This window comes from Rhinolophus sinicus, chromosome 16 (assembly GCF_057876585.1).
Source record: "Rhinolophus sinicus isolate RSI-liver-muscle chromosome 16, RSI-T2T, whole genome shotgun sequence".
In the NCBI taxonomy this organism is placed as follows: Eukaryota; Metazoa; Chordata; class Mammalia; order Chiroptera; family Rhinolophidae; genus Rhinolophus; species Rhinolophus sinicus.
The window spans coordinates 104,826,491-104,847,984 of NC_142516.1; the positions used below are offsets into that span (position 1 = coordinate 104,826,491).

Here is a 21,494-nt window from a genome sequence, read left to right on the forward strand (position 1 = left end):
AAGCATGGTACTCTGAGTTCTCTGCTGCTGGGAAACGTTCTGTCTGTGTGGAAGAGCTGAGCCAAGTTAGTTGGTGGAAAACAGGGTGATGTGGCTGCTGTTCCTGGGGACGCAGCCCTGCCCTGTGTGGAACCAGTGTTAGAGCAGGGGGTGGGGAAGGCCCCTTCTCAGGATGTGGCCTTTCAGCCAGAAGAAGATTTGGAGATTCTCAGAGGGTTTGCTAAAATGAGCCTCAGAAGAAAAATTGATTTTCTAACCTGTGACCTTTGACATGAATTATTTCTTTTAGTCTTTGTTTTTCAAGGAAACAAAGTTTCTAAATTGCAAAACAAAGAAAAACCTTTCTTTATGAAATGATGTGATAATACAGGATAGACTTCCTTCTATCTGTCCTTAATTCTCCCTTCTTTCCTTTCAGTGTCATTACTTGGCCTAATAAAAAAGCTGGTTACCTTAATGAGTCACCAGGATTTGTTTTGAAATTTTACTGGCACATAAATCCAAAAACTTGGGAAATTCTACATTAGAATATCGGTATCTGTCTGTATGGACCTTTTTCTGGCTAATGTCTAGCCTTCTAACCTCATCCAGCCACCCTCTCTCCCAAAGCAATCCAAAATATATCTGGTTTTAGGATGATCCTCACATTTGCTTCCTGTTGGCATGCACCATATAAAATAAAACTTTTGTTAAATTGACAGAGGAAGAAGATGCTACTGTATTTTCAGATCTATATGGTTACTAAGCGCCTGAAAAGTGAAAGGGGAAAAACATGGGCAAGCCAATAAGAGAGACTTAATAGAAACAAGTTTCGTGCCGAGGAACAAAGTTACAGGTTCTAATCTTTTGAGCCCCTATCTTCCTGAGATGATTTGCATATGTCATTGTCAGTCACTCCTCAGGAATAGACTACTTCTGGTGGAGTAGTGATTATTTGCACATTTCATTTGACTTTTCTTCCATGGACATGGCATCAGTTGTGATCTACGCTTCATGAATTTAGTGCATGTAATGTGGGTTCTTCTTCGGAACCTGTACCTTAATACTGCCACAAAATCAGGTTCACCATCATGGTCAGAGTCAGTCTTTTGAATTAGATATATATTTGCAGAGAAGTAGAAGAGGGACGTATTTCACATCCCCACTGTTAACAAATTTATATCTTAATGATTTGAAACTACTTTTTGCTGAGCTGAACGAGTCTGGCTCTTAAATTTTCTGACACGGAAATAACTCACTGTTACCATCTAAGAGCAGCCTTAATAAACAACTGATCTTGCTTATTTATTGCTAAAAAGAACTTCATAAAGTCAATATCAACTTTTCCAACTTTTAATTTGCCTCATAGTTAATAAATCCCTTTCTGCAAATCAACTGATTCAACTGTCTTGCTATCTTAGCTGTTCATTTTGCAACTAGTTATTTTTGAGGGTACATTGCTTAATGTTAGACATTTATTGGTGCTTGACTGGATATTATATACTGTATAGCAGAAGTCAGCGCTGGGTTTAGTTTTTCAGCTTTAGTTTTTTTCAGCCAAGTCAGTGGGGCTGAGCTTTCCGGCAGTTTGCGACACAGCTCGTGATCTGCAGGACTAGCTTGACAGTGTGGTCCTTGGTGACTTCATTTTAATTTCATCTCATACAAACCAGAGAGGTTTTATGTCCCAACTCTAGAAAGGCCATAAGGCCCGCCTCACTCCTTATTTATATATATATTTTCTATCTTAATTTTCCCTATATTAGTTTTCCCTTTTCTTCAGTTTGTCCCCTATTTTGTTTGGGTTGGGAGGGAGGATTAGCTTTTGTTTTTGGTGGTGTGTGTATCTCTTAAATCTCCTTAAATTATGTTTTAGAACAGGTTTGGCTATTAAGTCATTCACTGATTGTTTTCCATATAATATCCCTCACTTAAGAAATTTGTAGAATCTTTCATCGCAGCAGTTTCAGTCAGATATAGATACATTTCGCTTTGTTATCATTATAGGTAACTAACAGATATTTGGGGTGTATTATGTAAGGTCTTACATCCAAATGTTCAGTGCTTTTCTATTCGTGGTTTCTCTTCAAGTGAATTTTGGTATTGTGCTGCATTTGTTTCATTCATTTTATAATTTGTAATATATCCTGAACAACAGAGGCAGCATAATGTAATGGTAAAGAGAATGATTTTGGAGCTAGACAGCCAAATTCTATTGACAGCTTACTAGCAGTGAGACTTTGCAAGTTACTTAATCTCTTTCTGTCTTAGTTTCCTCACCTGTAAGATGGAAATAATTGTTATTCTACTTCATAGGGATATTATGCAGATTAAATGAGTTAATTATCTGTGAAGCACTTAGACCAATGCCTGGTACCCAGTAAGTACTTATAAACAATGTCACCCAAGTATAGTGCTAGTGCTTGTGTTGACAAGCCTACCTAGAAATCAGTAGTTTAGGAATGCTAATAGTTAATGTGTTAAAATGTCATCAAGAAGTCCAGACAATTGTTATAACATGTCATGCTATTAATTTAAGAGAGCCTCCTGCAAAATATTTGATGCAGTGTTGTGAAAATAAAAATCAGGTGCATTTTAAGTTTGCTAAAACTGTCATATAATCAGGTAAGAAAGGGAAAATGAAAAATATACTCCTCATTGCATAGTGCATTCCTGTAATTGTAATGTTCTCAATGCATCCTCTCACTTTGTTTCTATAGAAAATTGTTTGGTGCACGTTCTTGAATTAACAAAGTCGTTTAGGAAACATAAAATACATCTATCTCATATTTCCTTATTATAACTGAAAGATCCTTGAAAGTATGGATGATGTCACTCATCTTGGGCATTAGAATTTTGTGGCAACTGTGAGTTAATGATAGTAAGGGTATAGAGCTAGGTCTTGTTAGAAGGGTACTGAAGACAGTTGAAAATACTGAACAGGACAAAAACGACCAATAAAGTAAAGACCCAATGGAGGAGGAAGTAGAGATCAGATCAAGAGAAGTGGAGAAATGGCTTTGACCTAGTGAAGGGACAATGATTCTTCTGAAAAAAACATTGAAAGAGTTCAATTTCATGCTGAGACCTGTGGTTGAGGTCAGGTTGGGGAGGTCCTTACAGAGTAGTGAGGATCCCTGATAACCACTCCAGAAATCAGGGATAAATTCCTGCAAACGTTCTTGAGCAATGCTGACAGCCGAGTTAAAGTTCGAGATAACGAAATTTATAAACATGCCAGTCTGAGTACTATTTGATTTCTACAGTTCAGGTCTAAGGGAAGAGAATTATCTGATTAAAATTGGGCATTTTCAGAGGAGGGGAAGTAAAAGGAAGACATGGATGGGAAAGGAAATCAGTCTATGAAGGCAGTGTTGGATCAGGAGAAAATTCTGTAGAAGAAAGAGAACTGGAGATGAAAGATAGGTATGGTGGCTAGAGACTGAAACATGAGAATTTAGGATTCCAGAGATGAGATAGTGGGATTCTACGTGATAAGTTTCAGGATATATCTTTGAACATGAGTAACTAAAAACAACTTGGAAGACTTCAAGAAAGTTTGAGGCTAGGTTTTTCGGACATTAAAGTCATGCTGATGGGCAAAATTTGGATAGGAAGAAAAAACAACTATGAACATGGTGTCAAGGTTCTTAATAAGTGAAGACTGAGAATGACAGCAGTGAGAAGGGTGGCGTACTCACATGGCATGACTTCAAGGAAAAAGAAACTTGAGCATGAAATGGTAACAACAGTGGTAATGGGAAGCAGCCTTTGGGTATCTGGAGACTGCCTCAGGAGAGAATGGGGAGCCTTAGCTCTCAGGGGCTGCTAGGAAAACTGTCCTAGGGGAGAGCCAGGTTTGATTTAAAGGAAGCACATGAAGAGGTGTTCTGTGAAAAGGTTGCGGACATAAGAGAATTTATAATAGGGGGAAATGTTCTAGTGAGCACAATGGAAAGCATTGAGAAGATCATCAATTAAAGAAAGTCTCAAGAAATGGAAACACAGCTGTGAGGAAGTGGGCTACAGGGGGCTTGTTTGCTTTTTGTTTAGGGACCGAAGATCAGAGGTATGATTGGAATTACGGAGAGGCTGAGTCCAGCGTTTATCAGCAATTCTGTTGTGATTCTGTTGCCTTTAAGTCTTGCTCTTCAAGCTAGGCCAGCCTTGCCTGGTAGTAGGAACTCAGAAGTTAACAATTTCCCTTCCCCATGTGTGGGAATGGTCTTTGAGTGTCTTAACTCCTCTGGAGTGTCTAGCATATATTTATTGAAATCAAGTTATCCCTTGCCAGTTCTTTCACACTTTTTTGGGAGACTAGCTTTTTGAACGTGGTTTACTTTTTTTTTTTTTTTAATACAGCCTTATTATTAGATAATAGTGGCTTTGCCTCATTATGTGCTCTTGGCAAATTACTTGACTATTCTGCTTCAGTTTCTTTACCTAAATGATGCCTACTTCAGTTATAGAGAAAATTGAGTCAGCACATATAAAACACTCTACATGGTGCCTGGCACATACCGTGTACTGTGTAATTTTTAATTTTGAAAACATAGCGATCATACTTTAACTTATAATATTAACTGTCATTTATTGAGTGATGCCAACCAGTATATTTGGTACTTTAAATTTATCTAATTTGATTCTCACAACAATTCTATGAGGTTGATTATTTTAACCTTTTTACAGAAGGAAACTGAGATTCAAAGAAGAGCAGTAAATTGTTTTGCTAATAAATATCGAAGCTGTTATTAAAACTTACATCTTTTGATACCAAAATCCATTTTCCACTGTGCAACTTGTTACAAATCACAATCATTATCATTACTTGTATATGTGTGTTAGCTATTAATAAATTTCCTTAACTTACATAGCACCATAGAGTAATGAAAAGACCTCCAAAAGTTTTTCTTCTTCTCCCCCCGTCTTGTTATCTGTGGTATCACTCCTGGTCTCCACATGTGCTTGGGTAGAGTGCTCTGAGCCTGAACCCAAGTCTTTTTAGATTTCATGGATATGAGTAAGAATTTTATCTACCAAATATCTGTATTAATGTCCAGGTTAAATAAATCCTAAAAAAACAACAACAACAACAAAAACCCCACATCAGAAAAAAAGTAAAACCGACAGTGAAAGTGGTAGCCTTTGTTAGCTTGGGAGGTAAATGCCCCCCTGACTCATAAACCCCACGTTTAAGGAACACGCTGATGAAGCTTACATTCTTAGTTCTTTGTGGGCGTTTCCTGAGAGGGTTGAGTGTGGAGAGTGGATCAAGTTACACAAGGATATTTCGGAGCGAATCTTCCAAACTAATGTTATATGTATCCTAAATTTTCTAAATGAAAAGCAGCAGGATGGATAATAAAATTTGAATTAGAAGATTTTGCCTTTGGTATTATTGGAAGAAAGTGTAAACAAAGAGAATCGATTTACATCAAGTATATATTTATGTACGTGTATTTTGATGAGAGCCATTTGAGTTGGTTGATAAGTAAGTCTGAAAGATGGTCAAATTCAAGGCAGCGGCACTAGGAATCATGTAATCATTTACTATATCCGAAACGCTGCCAGCGGGAACGTCTGCTTTTTTCCCCCTTCCTTCTACGCGGCTCACTGCGGGTCACGTGATAGATATCACGTGGCTCGGTCAAAGGATCTTTTCCTCACAGCTTTTCAAAAAAAAAAAAAAACAGGAACCGTTCTCCAATTAAAGCTGTTAACGTGTACGACGCTGTTTCCTTGTTGGATTTTCTTGTTCTCTGCTGCTACTGTAAAAACAAAATGAGTGGTAAGATTTGCTGTTTTTGAACATTCTGCTTTTATTTTAAAACACAGAAACCATTGTGTTAACCTAAAGTCATGCCGTGTGTGTGTGTGTGTGTGTGTGTGTGTGTGTGTGTGTGTTTTCAATAGATGCCAAATCTATCGCTATAAAAATATTTTAAATTATTGCCATGTAGTTATAAAAAGATGAAACTCTAGAGTTAGGCTGATTTTATATTCCACAGAATATTCCTTTCCGGCGTTTTTATTTTACTAGGTTTTTCTTTTTGCAACTAAAATCTGAAAATTGGCGTCAGATTATTTGGAAGCCATTGTGAAAGCTTGCCTATAGAGAGACTAGGTAGCACGTCAGCAGACCCGTTGCATTTTAAGAATTTAAACTAAGAGAAATTTGTAGTTTCGTTTAATAAAAAAACACTTAAATGTGAACGTATGCTAATAAAGAAAAAGAATTTAACTTACACTAGATGAAATATCATCTTTGTTAAGTCATTGATGGCACTTTTAAGGAATTGAGGTGAGGGGCTTCTCAAATTTCTTAAGACCATTGGTGAATAGAATTGTTTCCTCTTCCGCAAGGTTTTGGAATAGGGAATATGCCCCCTCATCTCCAAATAATCAATAGATCTATGACTTGGGGAAGATTTTGCTCAAATCATGTAGATTATTAAGAAGCTGCTAGGTGTATACTACTAGGTGTATAGTAGCTAGGATATAGCTACTCTTGTGCAGATGTGCATTTAATGGTACAGTCTGTAACAGATTTAGCTTCTTGGGTGGAACAAAATCCCCCACACTGCTTTTAATTAGGATTTGTCCTTAATCTTTTACTACTTCTTAAATTAACAAGTATTATTGGATCTAAGGAGATAATCAAACATTTGCATCATTAAGTATGTAAGATTTTAGAGTTTTGCTATTATACACAGGAATAGCAACAAAAATGGTGCTGTAAATATTGTAGTTCCACACATCAATACTTGTACTTACTGTGTTTGTGCTATGGGAGTTTTATGTGTTTGGTGTTGAATATTACTTCGCACCACTATTTTAGATATTAAATATGGTATCCATGAATTTGTCTTAAAAAAAGAAAAAGATTTAACTATGTACCATTTCTGCCTCAGGATAGAAAATTTACTTGCTAGAATGAAATGATTACTTCTTGAGGAAATGAGTTAATCATTATTCCTGGACTGCAACTAGTAGTGTATTTATTGCTGGTTTATTTTAGGTCGTGTTTGTTTGATTCTGTTTTCACTATCACACTTAAATATAATTAAAGGATGAAGTAGAATTTTGTACTAGTAAATTATAAACTATTTGGCAGCTTTCAAAGTATAATATGATCTGAATTATAACTACATAGTATTTATATATTCGTGTTGTTAGTAAAAGAAGGACAAACCAAAGCAGTTACATCGTTTTACAAGTTTAAGTGTGATTAGCAATAGCTCTTTTACTCTGATTGCTAAAAAGCAAAAACAAAAGAACCTATGCTGATAGGGATTGAATTTGACAACACCTGAAAGGAATCACAGTCCCTGGCATCTATAAGCTCAAGAAATGTTAAATCCCTTTGTTAAGATTACAAACAGGATTTTCAAGGAATTCTCTTTCTGATGCCCAGCTAAATTTGACATATTATGAATAACATCTAAGGCAACTATTGGATTCTGAAAGCTAATTTACTATAGTTTTATGTAAATTAGCTAATTGAAGTAAACCTGCATTAGTGTAAAACTATTCTCATTTTCTGTTGAGTCCAGCATGTAGAAGTTAAAAGGTGAGCTTTGGATGAAGCCTTTGTTGGCTAGAGGTATAAAGCACCTCACAAATGTTATTTAGTAAATTAATAGGTAATGTCTTAGATTTAAGAAGATTTTATTCTGTTGTTTTTCAAGGATATAAATAAAGATAATGAGTCCTTAATTTTCCTTAGAAGCACCAGAGCATTCTAAAGTCTCAAATTATATCAGTTGCCAATAATGCATAATATTTTAATGTTTACTAAATATGTAGTAGAGTGTAGTAGAGATACATTGTTAGGAATGAAACTGCCTGGTTTTAGGTAAGCTTAACTTCTCTGCCTCAGTTTCCACATCAGGAAGATGGGAGTAATAATAATAATATTCCCTAATAGAATAGTATAAGGAGAAAAAAATACATAAAGGGCCTGGCACACAGTAAGGTAGTATTAGCTATGTACGTAATTAGCTATTGTTAGATAATATTCAGAACAACTTCATGTATATGTTGGACTTGTTTTGGATGGGAAGACTGTTTTGTTGAAGTTATTTTTATAATCCTATAGTACGTAGCGTAATTTGATAATCTAACCCCCCACCCACATACACATACACATACACTCCTTATTTCCTCTTGACCACTTGAGGCTTTTTTCTGCTCTCTTCCTTCCCTACCCCTTCTCCTTCTCCCATTCCTCCACCCCCCTTTCCCTTTCCCTCTCTTTCTCTTCTTCCCTCCCAACCCTCTTCACTCTCTTCCTGTCTTCTCCTTTACCCTCCCTCTTCAGTTACCTCTCTTCCTTTGCCCTTTCTTCTCTCCCCTCTTTCCTTACCAGTGTTTAGTATTTCCCCTCCTGGACTTCCCTTTTTCCTATATTCTCTCTTTCTTTGCCTACCTCTGACATCCCTTTCCCTACCCCCACCACTTTGTGGTTTGCTCCCCACCCCTTCTCCTTTGCTGGAAAGAGGAGAGTGGCTTTAATCTGGATTTGTCTATAACCTCCGTGCTCTTTATTGTTTTTCTAAAGTATGCATAATGTTACCAGTGAAAATTGTTTCTTTTCTGCCTGTGATTTCTGCCCTTTTCCTCCATCATTTCTTTTGTAACTGAGATCCATTCTGTGTACTGCAGGTTGAAATTCTACATATAAAATGAACTTCTTCCCCATTGCGTTCTTCATCTGACTCTTGGGTACCTTTATTTCTTTAAATGAGGAAGGCTCTTTGAGGTTTCATTTCAAGTTATTAAAACTAGCGGTTGAGGGGACAGTGCAGTCTAAAGTTACAGGTAGAAAAAGGATCTGAGGTGAGATGCTTTTTTTTTTTAAGTTATGTAAAGCAACTAAGACTTTAGTTCCCAGAAAGAATAAAACACATCTTCCAAAAGTGCCTGTTTTATCCCAGAAAGATTGAGAGAAGGTAAACGAGATATTTATGAAAGTTGTTTGGAAAGGATAACACCATAAAAATGAAAGAAAATGTAGAATAAGACAAGCTGGATTTTCTCTTTTTTTAAAGAACTTTTCAGTGTAAGAAACAAAAAATTTTTCTTTGACCAAATCTATATGTATGGCATTTCTCTAACTTTGTTCTCAAGCCCCCACAGATATGACTTACATATTACATTAAAGGCTTTTAAGCCTAACAAAGCAAATTCTGAATTTCTAACTATTCTTCCTCGTACTGCTTTTCCCTCTTTACTTTTTCTTGATTTTTTTTCCTACTCCTTTTGTTTTGTTTTGTTTTTTAAAGATTTTATTGGGGAAAGGGAACAGGACTTTATTGGGGAACAGTGTGTACTTCCTTTTTCCAAGTCAAATTGTTGTCCTTTCAATCTTAGTTGTGGAGGGCGCAGCTCAGCTCCAGGTCCAGTTGCCGTTGCTAGTTTCAGGGGCCGCAGTCCACCATCCCTTGCGGGACTCAAGGAATTGAACTAGCAACTTTGTGGTTGAGAGCCCACTGGTCCATGTGGGAATTGAACCGGCAGCCTTGGGAATTAGGAGCACAGAGCTCCAACTGCCTGAGCCACCAGGCTGGCCCCAAAAGTTTAATTTTATTTTCCTGGAGGTCAGTGTTTCTAAACTTGCACAATAATCAGAATCACTTGGGATATTTGTAAAGTAAATATACTGATTCAAGATCCCTATTTACTATAAGCATACTAAGAATCTTTAGGAGAGCCTGGAAATCTTTGTGTTTTAAAAAGCTCCCAGGTGACTATTACAATTACCAGGCAGGTTTGAGAAACACAACTACAGGTAAAAGAGTAGTCAGTGCACTTTTATGAGACAAACTTTTTTATTTTGTAGCAGATGAGTCGTCTGAATCTCTTTTCATAGTAATACAGGTCTCTTTTAGTTTGAGTGTTTGGTTCAGATGAAGTATTAAAGTGTAAATCAAATTGTTTTCAACTTTAACTTGCTAAGTAATCCTGGATTAATACATCATTTCTGTGGCCCATCAGGTCCTGCTCAGGTTCCAATGATGTCTCCAAATGGTTCTGTGCCTCCTATTTACGTGCCTCCTGGATATGCCCCACAGGTATGTTTGTATGTTATGTTTGTTTTTATTCCTATGTAATAGTGATTGTAATGTTACTATTTAAGTTTAATTCTGATTTTAAAAACTACAATTTTAAGTGCTAAAGTTTACCTAATAAAGTACATCTTTGGTAAATCTGTTTCAAGTATTTTAGTGCATTTAGTATATTTGGAAAGAAGGAAAAATTAAATTGGCAGCACTCATCGTTTGGCTTTGTTTTTGGGTGTTGAATTATAATAGATAATTAATTCGAGAGTTTTATCTCCTTGAAATGTGAATAATGTAAATAATATGTTAAGGGTTAAAGGCACCTACACTAGTATTTTTTTTAATTAATGATTTGCTTAGAAGTAATCCAAGATAATGCTTCCAACCTTATTCATAGTAATTGTATGGCACATTATGGTGAATAGAAGAGAATTGAGACCTATAGACCTACCCTGAGGGCTAAGGGGATCAGTGTCACCGCATACCGGTAACCCTTTCGTGCACGCCAGTTGGGAAGCTCTGACTGAAAGAATCAAGTATAGCTAACTTAATATGCACAGGCAAACTGAACTAAATTGTAAGCTCTGTAGGTGCTCAATATCTTCTGCTACTGAGATTCTGTATAGTCTGTACTCATTGCTCAAATCCGTTTGGAAATATCATTTCTTTTCCTAGCAATGAATGTACACTTGAAATATTATTCAGGCCCTCTCTTACTTTCTCCCTAATTATGCCAGAATATTGGTGGGATATTATGGTGGATTCTCTGCACTCTATGAAGCCCACCACTATATGAAAGGCTGTAAAAGAAGACAATGGTGGTGAGGAGAATGGAAGTAGTCTGAAAATTAGAGTAAGAAAAGCTGGATCCATGTCTTATTTCAAACCCTTGCTGGCTACATGGCCTTGGACAAATCAGCTTCCTTGAGTCTCAGTGTCCTCACTATAAGGTGAGATGATAACATATATGAGATCACATATGAAAGTACTTTGTAACTTTTCAGAAAAAATACTCTGTTCACCATCTCCACTTTTCTTAATACACTGACTCCTTAATTTATTGTGCTGTGCATTCTGTCTATGTTAGCTGACTAAATCTGCTCCCTGATGTGTACCAACCCCAAAGGGCTTTTTTCCAGCCTGATCCTTTTTTGATCTCTAAACATTTGACACCATTCATATGAGTTACTCCAGATTTCCTTGACATAATGCTGCCCTGATTCTTTCTACTTCTCTGGTTGCTTCTTCTCAGAACTTTCTCACTTATGTAAGACCATACCTGTTTTTTTCCTTTTCTCTGGCATAGTTCAGTTCAACAAATATGTATTGAATGGCACCATGTGCCAAGCTCTATATTGGGTGCTAGTGACATAAAGATAATTAAGACAAATTATTTCAGTGTAATTATAGGGTATCCTGCTGTTCACTCAGCTAACAGTACCTTTTAATTTTATGGCAAATTCCTACTTTTCTCATTTTACACAATCATCAACTCCTAGAAATAGCTTTCCTTGAACCTTTCCAGCTGCCTCTCCTTTTAGGTTCTTGTGGCACACTGTGTAGATCCCTCTTTCAGTAAATGAGAAGATATCAACAGTGTTCAGCAAATATGTATTGAGTGCCCATTGATGCCAGGCACTCTTCTAGGTGCCTGGGATATATCCATGAATACAACAAAGTCCTCTGTCCTTTTGTAGTTTACATTTTTGTGGGGAGAAGCGAATAATAAGCATAATAAATGGATAAATTATATAATGTATTAGGTGGTGATGGATATGGGGGGGAAGGAAAGAAAAATAGAATTGGTTACATTTTAAAACAGGGTGCTCAGACTAGGTATCATTGGAAAGGTGACATTTGAACCAAGTCTTGAAGGACAGGTGGGAGTTGGCCATGCATTTATTTGGGGGAAGAGGATTCTGGGAACAGAAACAGCCAGTTCAAATGACCTAAGATGAGAACATGCCTGGGAACAGCAAGAAGGCCACGGTGGCTAGACTGAGTCCTCAAGGCAGAAAAATAGTAAACAATGAGGTCGGAGAGGTAACATGACAGATGATATAGGACTCTTACTCATCTTTATTTCCTCAATACTGAGTACAGTGCTTGTCATATAGTAGGGGTTCGGTGAATACTTATAAATCAATAAATAATCATCCAAGTTGAGGTTCTATTATCTTTAGGCCAAGAACCACTAAAATAATCTTATATTACTTTGACCTTCACTTCTGTCCTCATAAAGAGCCTTTAGTTGGCTTGTTAACTCAATGAAGTTTGGATTTCTTGACATATAAGGCCTTACACAGTTCTGTCCTAGTCACCTTTGTACCTTTCTATTGATATGTCTAATCACGTAGACCCATTTTTGCAACCAAACATGACTACTCACGTGGACACTTGATGTTTTCCTTTCTCCATGATTTTGTTAATGCTGTAATCTGGGGGATGTTACTCATTCCCTTATTTCTGCCTTATGAAATTCTGTGTATCCTTGAAGACCTAGATCAAGTTATGTGTACCACTTCTTGGTTATGTATTTCGTACCACCTAGTATTATGATTGTATATGTATATATTTTTTCTCTTATGGGAGTTTAAGTTCCTTATAAATAGGAGTTACCTTTTAATTATTTTTGTTCTGAGGTGAATATAGTAGGTATTACATAAATATTTGTCAAATAAGTGAATGAACTTTTAACAATAATCTTACTGGTCAGATTATGTGAGGTTAGTTGGGCTACTGTTATCAATCTTAATTTAAGATTATCTCTAGGAAATGTATCATTTTCAATCAGGATAATCCAAAGACAAAAATGTAATCTCATCCTTATTGAAATAATTTAAGTACCCACCATGTTAAGAATGGATTCTAGCATTTTGACATCATTGTCAAAACACCTCTTATTCCCTGACATATACAATTTCTGATGTTAGAAAATACTTATTAAGACCCATATTCTAGCACAACTAAACACTTGATAATTGTCCAAAACTTGACATATAAGCAAACATAATTATATTATCAAATTCAGAAGCTGGGAGTTGAACTAAATAAGACACATAAATGACTATAATAAAATACAGATTGTGTTTGGCTCAGCAGGAACCAAGAAGCACATACACTAAACCCATGAATAGCTGTCATCTATAGTCTCCTTTTAGATTTTTATGCGCTAATCTCCCCTCATGGCAACAGGTTTAATCACCTTCATCCCTAGCCTTGTGCATATCTGATATTGAAGGCCAGTGTCCCAAGGAGGATCATATAATATTTTTGCTATATTATCATATGATTTAGTACATACTAATGGGATTCTGCAAATTTATGTATCCTAAAACGTTTGGTCAGGCAAGCAAGGACTGAAAAAAATGAACGTCCAGTGTTGGGACTGTTTAGCTCTATCACTGAGGAAATAATAATACTACCTGCATACCTAAGACCATATTGAGGCAAAAGATAGATAGATCTTAATTTAATATTAAGATCAAGACTTAATGAAAGTACTTATAGAAGAAGCATATGAAGAAATCATGATTTACATAGCATATATCAACCTTCAAATTTGTGATGCTTATACTAATGGCATGTCCCTATTAAGTTTAGAACCACTTCAGATATGAACTCATTATTAACATACATATATTTTAACTTCGTTTTTGAGAATAACATTAGACAAGATATCATACATTGGGTAACTTTGGGAATAATTCTGTTTTTCTCATTTGCAATTTGCAAAGCCCAAACCTGCTATTAAAATTGCCAATGCGTTATACATCTTTTGCATTCTTATTCAAGGGTTCTACAATATTGTTTATTTTATAATCTTTATACTTTATTGCTCTGATACTTTAGCATTCTACTCAACAGTAATGGAAATAGTGAGACTTAATTTTTTAGCTATACGTACAACTTTATTGCTGGATCAGAAAAATGGATCACTGGGGCAACCCCTTAGCTCAGTTGGTTAGAGCTCAAGCTCTTAACAACAAGGTTGCCAGTTCAATTCCTATATGGGATAGTGGGCTGTTCCCCCTGCAACTAAAGATTGAAAATGGCTACTGGACTTGGAGCTGAGCTGCGCCCTAACAACTAGACTGAAGGGCAACGACTTGGAGCTGATGGGCCCTGGAGAAACACTGTTCCCCAGTATTCCCCAATAAAATTTATATTTTAAAAAAAAAGATCATTATATAAAAAACATAATTATTTTTAAAAAGAAATTCTTGTTTTCACCATGACACTATATAAAATACATAAGATACTGTTCGATATGATACAGAGACCTAAAGCTAATTAAAATGATATACATAAAGCAAAATGAAATTGTTCACCAGAATCTTAAATATAAAGGAATATTAATTTTGCAAACAAGGCAATGGAAAATATGTTTAGCGATAAAGAACAAATATAGTTATATATTTTAAACTATTTTTCTGATCATCATTATGTAGAAAACTTGGAAAATATATAAAAGGATAGAGAAAAAATTACATTGAATATTGTAACCCAGAGATACTTTCTGTAAACATTTAGTATATTTCCCATTAGCCCTTTTTCTAACTAAAAACAATTTTAGGTATATCCGTCATGAGCTTTATTATTGTAATTTAACAAATAAGAAAGGGAAATTTGTGAGAGATTGACATAGAGCATAGAGGCAGAAATATGTGCCAACTTAACTGAGGTATCAAATGGGGAAACAAAAACTATAAAACTCAAACAAAATGTTTTGATGACACAGAAAGCAAAAGGTGACAGAAAAAGAAGGAACTTAATTTCTGGCAAGTAATACTAACTTACAGTCGCTAACAGCATTGCAGCTTGATATTTTAACTTGCTTTTTCAGTACTTGATATTTTAATGATTAAGTTAATGACTTATCAGAAAAAGATTATAGACAACCGGAATGGGACTCCGGAGAGGCAATATTGAAAGTTCTCTTCTTCTGCCTTTCTTGTAATGGCTCCTCTGTTTTTTATGGACCATGGGTTGTTACGGTAATGAAAGGGTACCTAACAAGGAGGGGATTGGAGATCGCATAATGCTAGGAAAGGGCCTATATCAACTCAGGAAAAGTGTCAGATTACGACTTTAAGCTGGGCTTGGTATGTCACTTTGCCTTTATGGCAGCACGCAGCAATGAGGTCAGTAAATTTTTCAGATTCTGTAAACTAGTCTGATCTCAGTCTTCTCAGTCTTTCTTGGGGAAAATGGCCACAAAAAGATGGGTAGCGGTGTAAGAGACTGGAAAGTAGGACCACTTAGAAGTTTAGATGAGGACGAAGAGTTATAGTTAGAGAGCTAAAGAGAAAGTTTGTGGTCACTGACATTGCGTGTGTGCACGCGCGCGTAGAGTTAGACATAAAATAAAGATCTTTTGAATGAATGGTCAGAAACCTATGTTATTGTTTAACAGCTTGAAGTTGGAGTCGTTTTGGGTTCAAGGTGAGACCATAGAGTGGAGGGGAAGCAAAATTTGTAGGAATTGAAGACTCACAGAACCCTATTAGCTTGGTGTTACTAGGAGGGGAAAGAAGTACAGCATTCTAGTAGAACTAATGGAATACACCTATTGCTGGTCATATCATTCACTCAACAAAATTTTTTGAGCATATTCCAGGTGTACTGCACCAGGCACTGGGGAGAAAATGGTAAATAGAACAAAGTTGTCATGGAATGTGTATTCTGGTGGAGAAGACACAAAAAATAAAATGTCAGATAGTAAACACAACCTCCTTTCTCTGCAGCCTCTCTCAATTATGTCTCTATTCAACAAAGAAAAGAAATAGAGCTTTACCTAATTAGAAATTGCATGACATATGAGTACGTGGTTAAGTGGTCAAACCTTGCTGATAGCCTCATTTAATTTATATTTTATTGTCTTTGTTTTAATTTTTATTTACATACATTAATTTGGATAATATTTTACTTTTTACTTTTCACAACTTGTTGATTTCATTTTCATTATCACCATCAGTGTACCTTGTTGGTGTAAAATGTGATGTCTACATGGTTGGCCATTTCTCAGCGGCTGGAGACTTAACAGGTAGTTTGAGGTCTCCATCCTCACTCTGAAGTCACTGGACACTCAGATGGTTATTATTTGAAGTAGTGGAGTTCTCCACACTCTCTTAGTCCTGATCTGGTCCCCCCCCCCCCCAGCCCCCAGCATCTTAGTAGCTTTTTATTTTGTTTAATTGTGCTAAAACACATATAACAAAAAACTTAACCATAACCATTTTAAACGTACACTTCAGTGGCATTAAGCATATTCACACTGTTGTACTACCATCTCTGCCATCTTTTCATCTTGCAAAACTGAAACTCTGTACCTGTTAAGCAATAACTCCCATTCTCCCTTTGCCCAGCTTATCTTTGTATTTTAAGTGTTGTTTTTCAGCAGAAAAAAAAAAATGATTCTAATTTTATTATGTAGTTTAGGTGTTAGCCATTTCCTTTTTAACCAGTGAGATCTCACTTGTGTGTGAAATTAAAAAAAAAAAAAGACACTAGAAGACAGGTACTTGTGGATTCTATGCCCATAAAGTGGATAAGAACATAGAATTGAAGCCAAATTGCCTGAGTTCAAATATTAGCTCCTCCACTTACTACCTGTATAACCTTAGCAAGTTACTTAACATCTCTATGCCTCAGTTTCCCATCTAAAAAATGGAGATGATAATAGTACCTATTTATAGTATTGGTATGAGGATTAAATAGTTAATACATGTCTGTTGAGGAACTTACAGTTAAGTTACAGAGTAAGACATACACATTTGGAAAATTGACAAATACTAGTGTTATAGCAAACACGTGATACAGAATAAATGTAATAGAAATGATAGGAGGGAGACATTACTGACACACTCTCTTAGTTTTCTTCCTACCTCAACTGATTGTCATTTCCCAATCTTTCCAGAACTGTGAAGGACTGTATTTAACTACCTACTCGACATTTCCACTTAGATGTCTCGTAGACTTATCAAACTCACATGTCTAAAACCTAAACCTCCAAACCTATTCATTCCCCTCTACAGCTTTCTCCATCACAGTTAGTGGAAAACCACCCTTCTATAGCCTTTTCTCACTTCTAAAGGTAGAACAAGATTAGCTGATTCCATCAGAGAAGAAAGAAAAAGCCTGTAGATATATATGCAGATTGCAGGCCACATCTCCCCACCTCCAGTGCCGCCACCCTGGTGCACGCCACCACCATCTCTTCTCTGGATTACTGCCATAGCTTCCTGAACGGTTTTCCCAATATTGCTCTTGCCCTACAATCTATTCTCAGCTCACCAGCCAGAGTAATCCTGTTAAATGTAAGGTTATAACACGATTTCTCAACTTCAGCACTGTAGACATTTTAGACTTTTTGTTGTAGCGGGTTGTCTTCTGTGTTGTAGGGTATTTAGGAGCATTCCTGGCCTCTGGCCTCTACCCACTGGATGACAGTAATACACCCCTGCCCCCATTTGTAACAACCAAAAATATCTCTAGATACTGCCAAATGTCTAGAGGGCAAAATCACCCCTGGCTGGGAACCACGTGGCTTCTATCCCTCTTTTCCCCCAAACTTTGGTCATTCCCCATTTCGCTAAGAGTAGATACTATAGTCCGAGTTCTTAATAGTCTAAATGGCTCTGTCGGACCTGGCCACACCTCTCCATCCCCTGTCTGTTTGACCTCATCTGCTTCTGTCCTTCCTCCTTTGTGCCAGTCCAGTCACACTGGCTTCCTTCTAGTCACTTCTACTTTAGGGGCCTTGTGCTAACCGTTCCTTCTGCCCAGAACACTCGTCTAGATTTCTGCATGGCTGATTCCTTCAGTTCCCTCAAGCCTCTATTCAAATTTCATTTTGCCAGTAAGGCCTGTCCAGATCAACCTATTTTATACTACAACCTGTCACCCCTCCCACAATACTTCTAATTCAACTCTGTTTTATTCCCATAGTATTTATCGTCTTGCAGCATGCTAAATGCTAAATAATTACCTTTCGTTGTTGTGTTTGTCTGCCGCGTGTATATGAGCCCTCACAAAGACATCACTTTTTTTCTCCTAAATTGTCAGTGTCGTTGTTTTTATTCAATTTTTTTTTTTAAATGAGAGAGGAGGTAAAGTTAGAACTAGATTTGGAAGGATAGGATTCACATCGTTATAGATTAAAGGGAAGCAAAGTGAAGAGGGGAGATACAGAACTGTATAAATCAGTATGAAGATAGGATTTTTTAGTATACCAGCCTATCTGGAGTTAAGGGTTCAGGATTTGGTGTAGAAGAAAGATACAGCTAGCAAGGTAGGTTGGAACCAGATTGAATGTCAGGTTGAAGAATGTGAACTATAATCCTATCAGAAACGGAAATCCTGTCAGAAATTTGTGAGTCGGAGAATTAGTACAGGTGATAGTATATTGTGACAGACTCTGTGGTTTGGCCACTCAGAATTCATTCCAAATCCTTCTAGTGCCCCTTTCTGTAGGTTACAGGCTGAAAAGCTATAAACGTTTTCCAGATTCTCCTGAGCTAGGGCTTCAGATATGATTTCGTGTCTACTATCATAGGTACTTGTCTGAGGATTGAATCCAGAACTAAGTTAAATAAGGGAGAAAGGTGGCATGTGAGCCATTCATTTTGCTGGAAGCAAGGCGTAGTTCTAGCGCTAGCATAAAAAACAGTGAATTCATTCGATCTTCTAGTTCCATATTACAGACAAGTTATCTCACACTCGAACAGGTAAGAATAGTTTAATAAACTATTTATTAGCCGCTATCTACTTTGTAAAGCGGTGATTTATTTGTAATTTAGGCTTATCTGTGTTTTCTAATGTACCTACCAAGCACATATAGCTTTATGTACAAAATTTGCTGTTAAGCATAATAAAGCTTGTTTTTCCTGAAAATATCATAATTTGCCTTTACGTTAGCACTTTACATTTTAATTATTTTCTGTTTCCTTGGGAAAGGTATTATTAGCCATATATATATACATATATATATATATATATATGTATATATATATATATGTATATATATATCTCGAATAGTAATCATTTAAGTCTAAAAAGGCTAAGTAAGGGCCCTATTTTAGAGGGATTCCACATTTTGAGGTAAAGTCCTATATCCTTTTAGGCTTTCCTGTATGTCCTTGCTGCCCTAGTGAGGTTCAAAGGGAATAAATTTGTCATTTAAAAAAGTCTTTCCCCATAGCGTGACCCTTATTAAAAAATGTGTAACTTCTAAAATTCGAAGCCACATATACTTTTCTTAACTGGAAATTAACATATTAGGTGTTTGTTTCCGTTAAAAGGATCTTCAACCGTTAAAATTGTACTGGTCATGGTCATAAGAACTTTGTACCTAAATTCAATATATGGTTGTTCTTAGGAGACAGAATCCAGGTTTTTTCCCATTTCTATTTCATGACTTGTGTTCTTTCCGCAACTTGTGTTCCCCCAACTCCCACCCATAATATGGAAAAAGAAAGTGACTCCTGACTCTGATTGTGTCCAAACTAAAACTTCCTTTGAGTCTCCCTTCATTTTTACTGCATCATTAAATGCACGTAGCACACAGGGTAAATACCTAATATCAGAGCTCATTGTTTATATTCCTATTGTTTTAAGATATATTTTGCATTATATAACAAAAACAATTTCATGTTCAATGCTAATTCATATGTACTTAATGTATTTAATAGTCTTCATGTTGATTCTGTAATATTTTTTAATTAACTTTTAATGGTGTAAAAATTCTTACTGTAGTCTAACATATTTCAAAAGAATTGCTTGCATCCTATGGAAGAAATTTTTAATCTCATGTTCATTTTATAGGTTATTGAGGACAATGGTGTCCGAAGAGTTGTTGTGGTTCCTCAGGCACCAGAGTTTCATCCTGGTGGTCACACAGTCATACATCGTTCTCCACATCCTCCTCTGCCCGGTTTCATTCCTGTCCCAACCATGATGCCCCCTCCACCGCGCCATATGTACTCACCAGTCACTGGAGCTGGAGACATGGCAACACAGTATATGCCTCAGTATCAGTCTTCACAAGTATATGGAGATGTAGGTAAGACATCTAAAAATATTCCTGTGTTACGAAGTTGGCTATTCTTTGCTTGGACATAATAGATGCTATTATCATATTATATGAAAGAAAACAAAAAATAGTAACAATATCACAATCATTTTCTATTACCCAAGCATTATGTTAAGTATTTCATCCTCATGGTCATCTTTCAAGGAACATGAGTAAACAGAAAATTAAAGAGGGGGAAGTAACATATCATCGAGCAATATTTGGTGGGGACACATTCAAACAAAAGGGCTTCTCCATTCTGCTGTCTAGGCTCTGAAGAAAATTTTCAGCCAGGAATAACCATGACATTATTAAATCCTGAAGACTGCGATGCCACTAACCAAAGTTGCTAGGTTCTGTTGAGAGACTGAGAAAAACAGCAAGACATAACCTCTGCCCTCAGGGAGTTAATAAATTGTTGGGAAGAATAGACAGCCACACACACAAAATAGTAATCTATTCTTTCCTATGGCTTTAAGTACTATTCGCATACTATACTGTCAGCTCTCAAATTTGTATCTTCACCAAAACCTCTCCTCTGAACTCCAGACTTATGTTTCTGTCTTCTTGATAGATAACTCCACTTCCATGCCTCATTCATCTCAGTTATAGCATTAATAAAATATAAATCTTTTCTCTTGTCACCTTCATCTCCATAAATGGTACCATATATGGTACTACTATCCACTTTGCTTACGTGAAAACCAGATGGTAAAATTTGATTCCTCCACATCATTTGGTATTAGTTTCATTTTCAGAAGTTTCCCAAATTTTCTCCACTGTTGTTCGGATCTAGTCCACCCTCGGCTCTTGTCAGGGCAACCTCAGCAACAGCCTTACAGCTGTTTTTCTGCTGTCATTCTGGTCCCAAAAATCCACGTTCAGCCAGAGTAAATATAAATCAGACTGTTCTCCTACTGCAGTGACTTCCCGTTGCATTTACAATAAAATCCTAAATCCTTCCCCTAGACCAAGATTTCTCAGCCTCAGCACTCTTGGTGTTTGGGGACTGGTAAGTCTTTGTTACGGAGGACAGGACTGTACTTTGTAGAATGTTCAGCAGAATCCGTGCCCTCCACCCACTAGGTGCCAATGGCACACAACTTCAGCCCTCTCCCCACCCCCACCCAGTTGTGACAACTAAAAATATCTCCAGACGTTGCCAGATGACCCCTAGGAACCCAAATTGGCCTTGGTTGCAAACCACTGTCCTGTGGCCTCTGACTACCTTACCCACTGTCCCCACTACCCGGCTTCAGTTTTTCAGAACCCCCAAGCTCTCCTGCCTCAGTGCCTCTGCACTGGCGTTCTCTGTGCCAGGAATGCTCTTCCCCCTTTTCCTTGGAACTTTGTTTTTCCTTTCGATTTTAGCTTTGAGTGAA

General features: G+C 36.7%; 1 protein-coding gene across 5 annotated transcripts in view; it reads left to right on the forward strand.

Moving 5' to 3' along the window:
* The window catches only part of FNDC3A (fibronectin type III domain containing 3A), a 157,857-nt gene that overhangs the window by 87,106 nt on the left and 49,257 nt on the right, over positions 1-21,494 (forward strand). For 4 of the 5 annotated variants that reach the window (XM_019748010.3, XM_019748011.3, XM_019748012.3 and 1 more), the window contains 2 exons: positions 9,976-10,052; positions 19,866-20,103. In XM_019748010.3, coding sequence (XP_019603569.2) covers positions 9,976-10,052; positions 19,866-20,103 — 315 coding nt within the window. Of the gene's footprint in view, positions 1-5,613; positions 5,768-9,975; positions 10,053-19,865; positions 20,104-21,494 lie in introns of those variants that run through there. The other variant, XM_019748013.3, reaches the window with a different exon arrangement.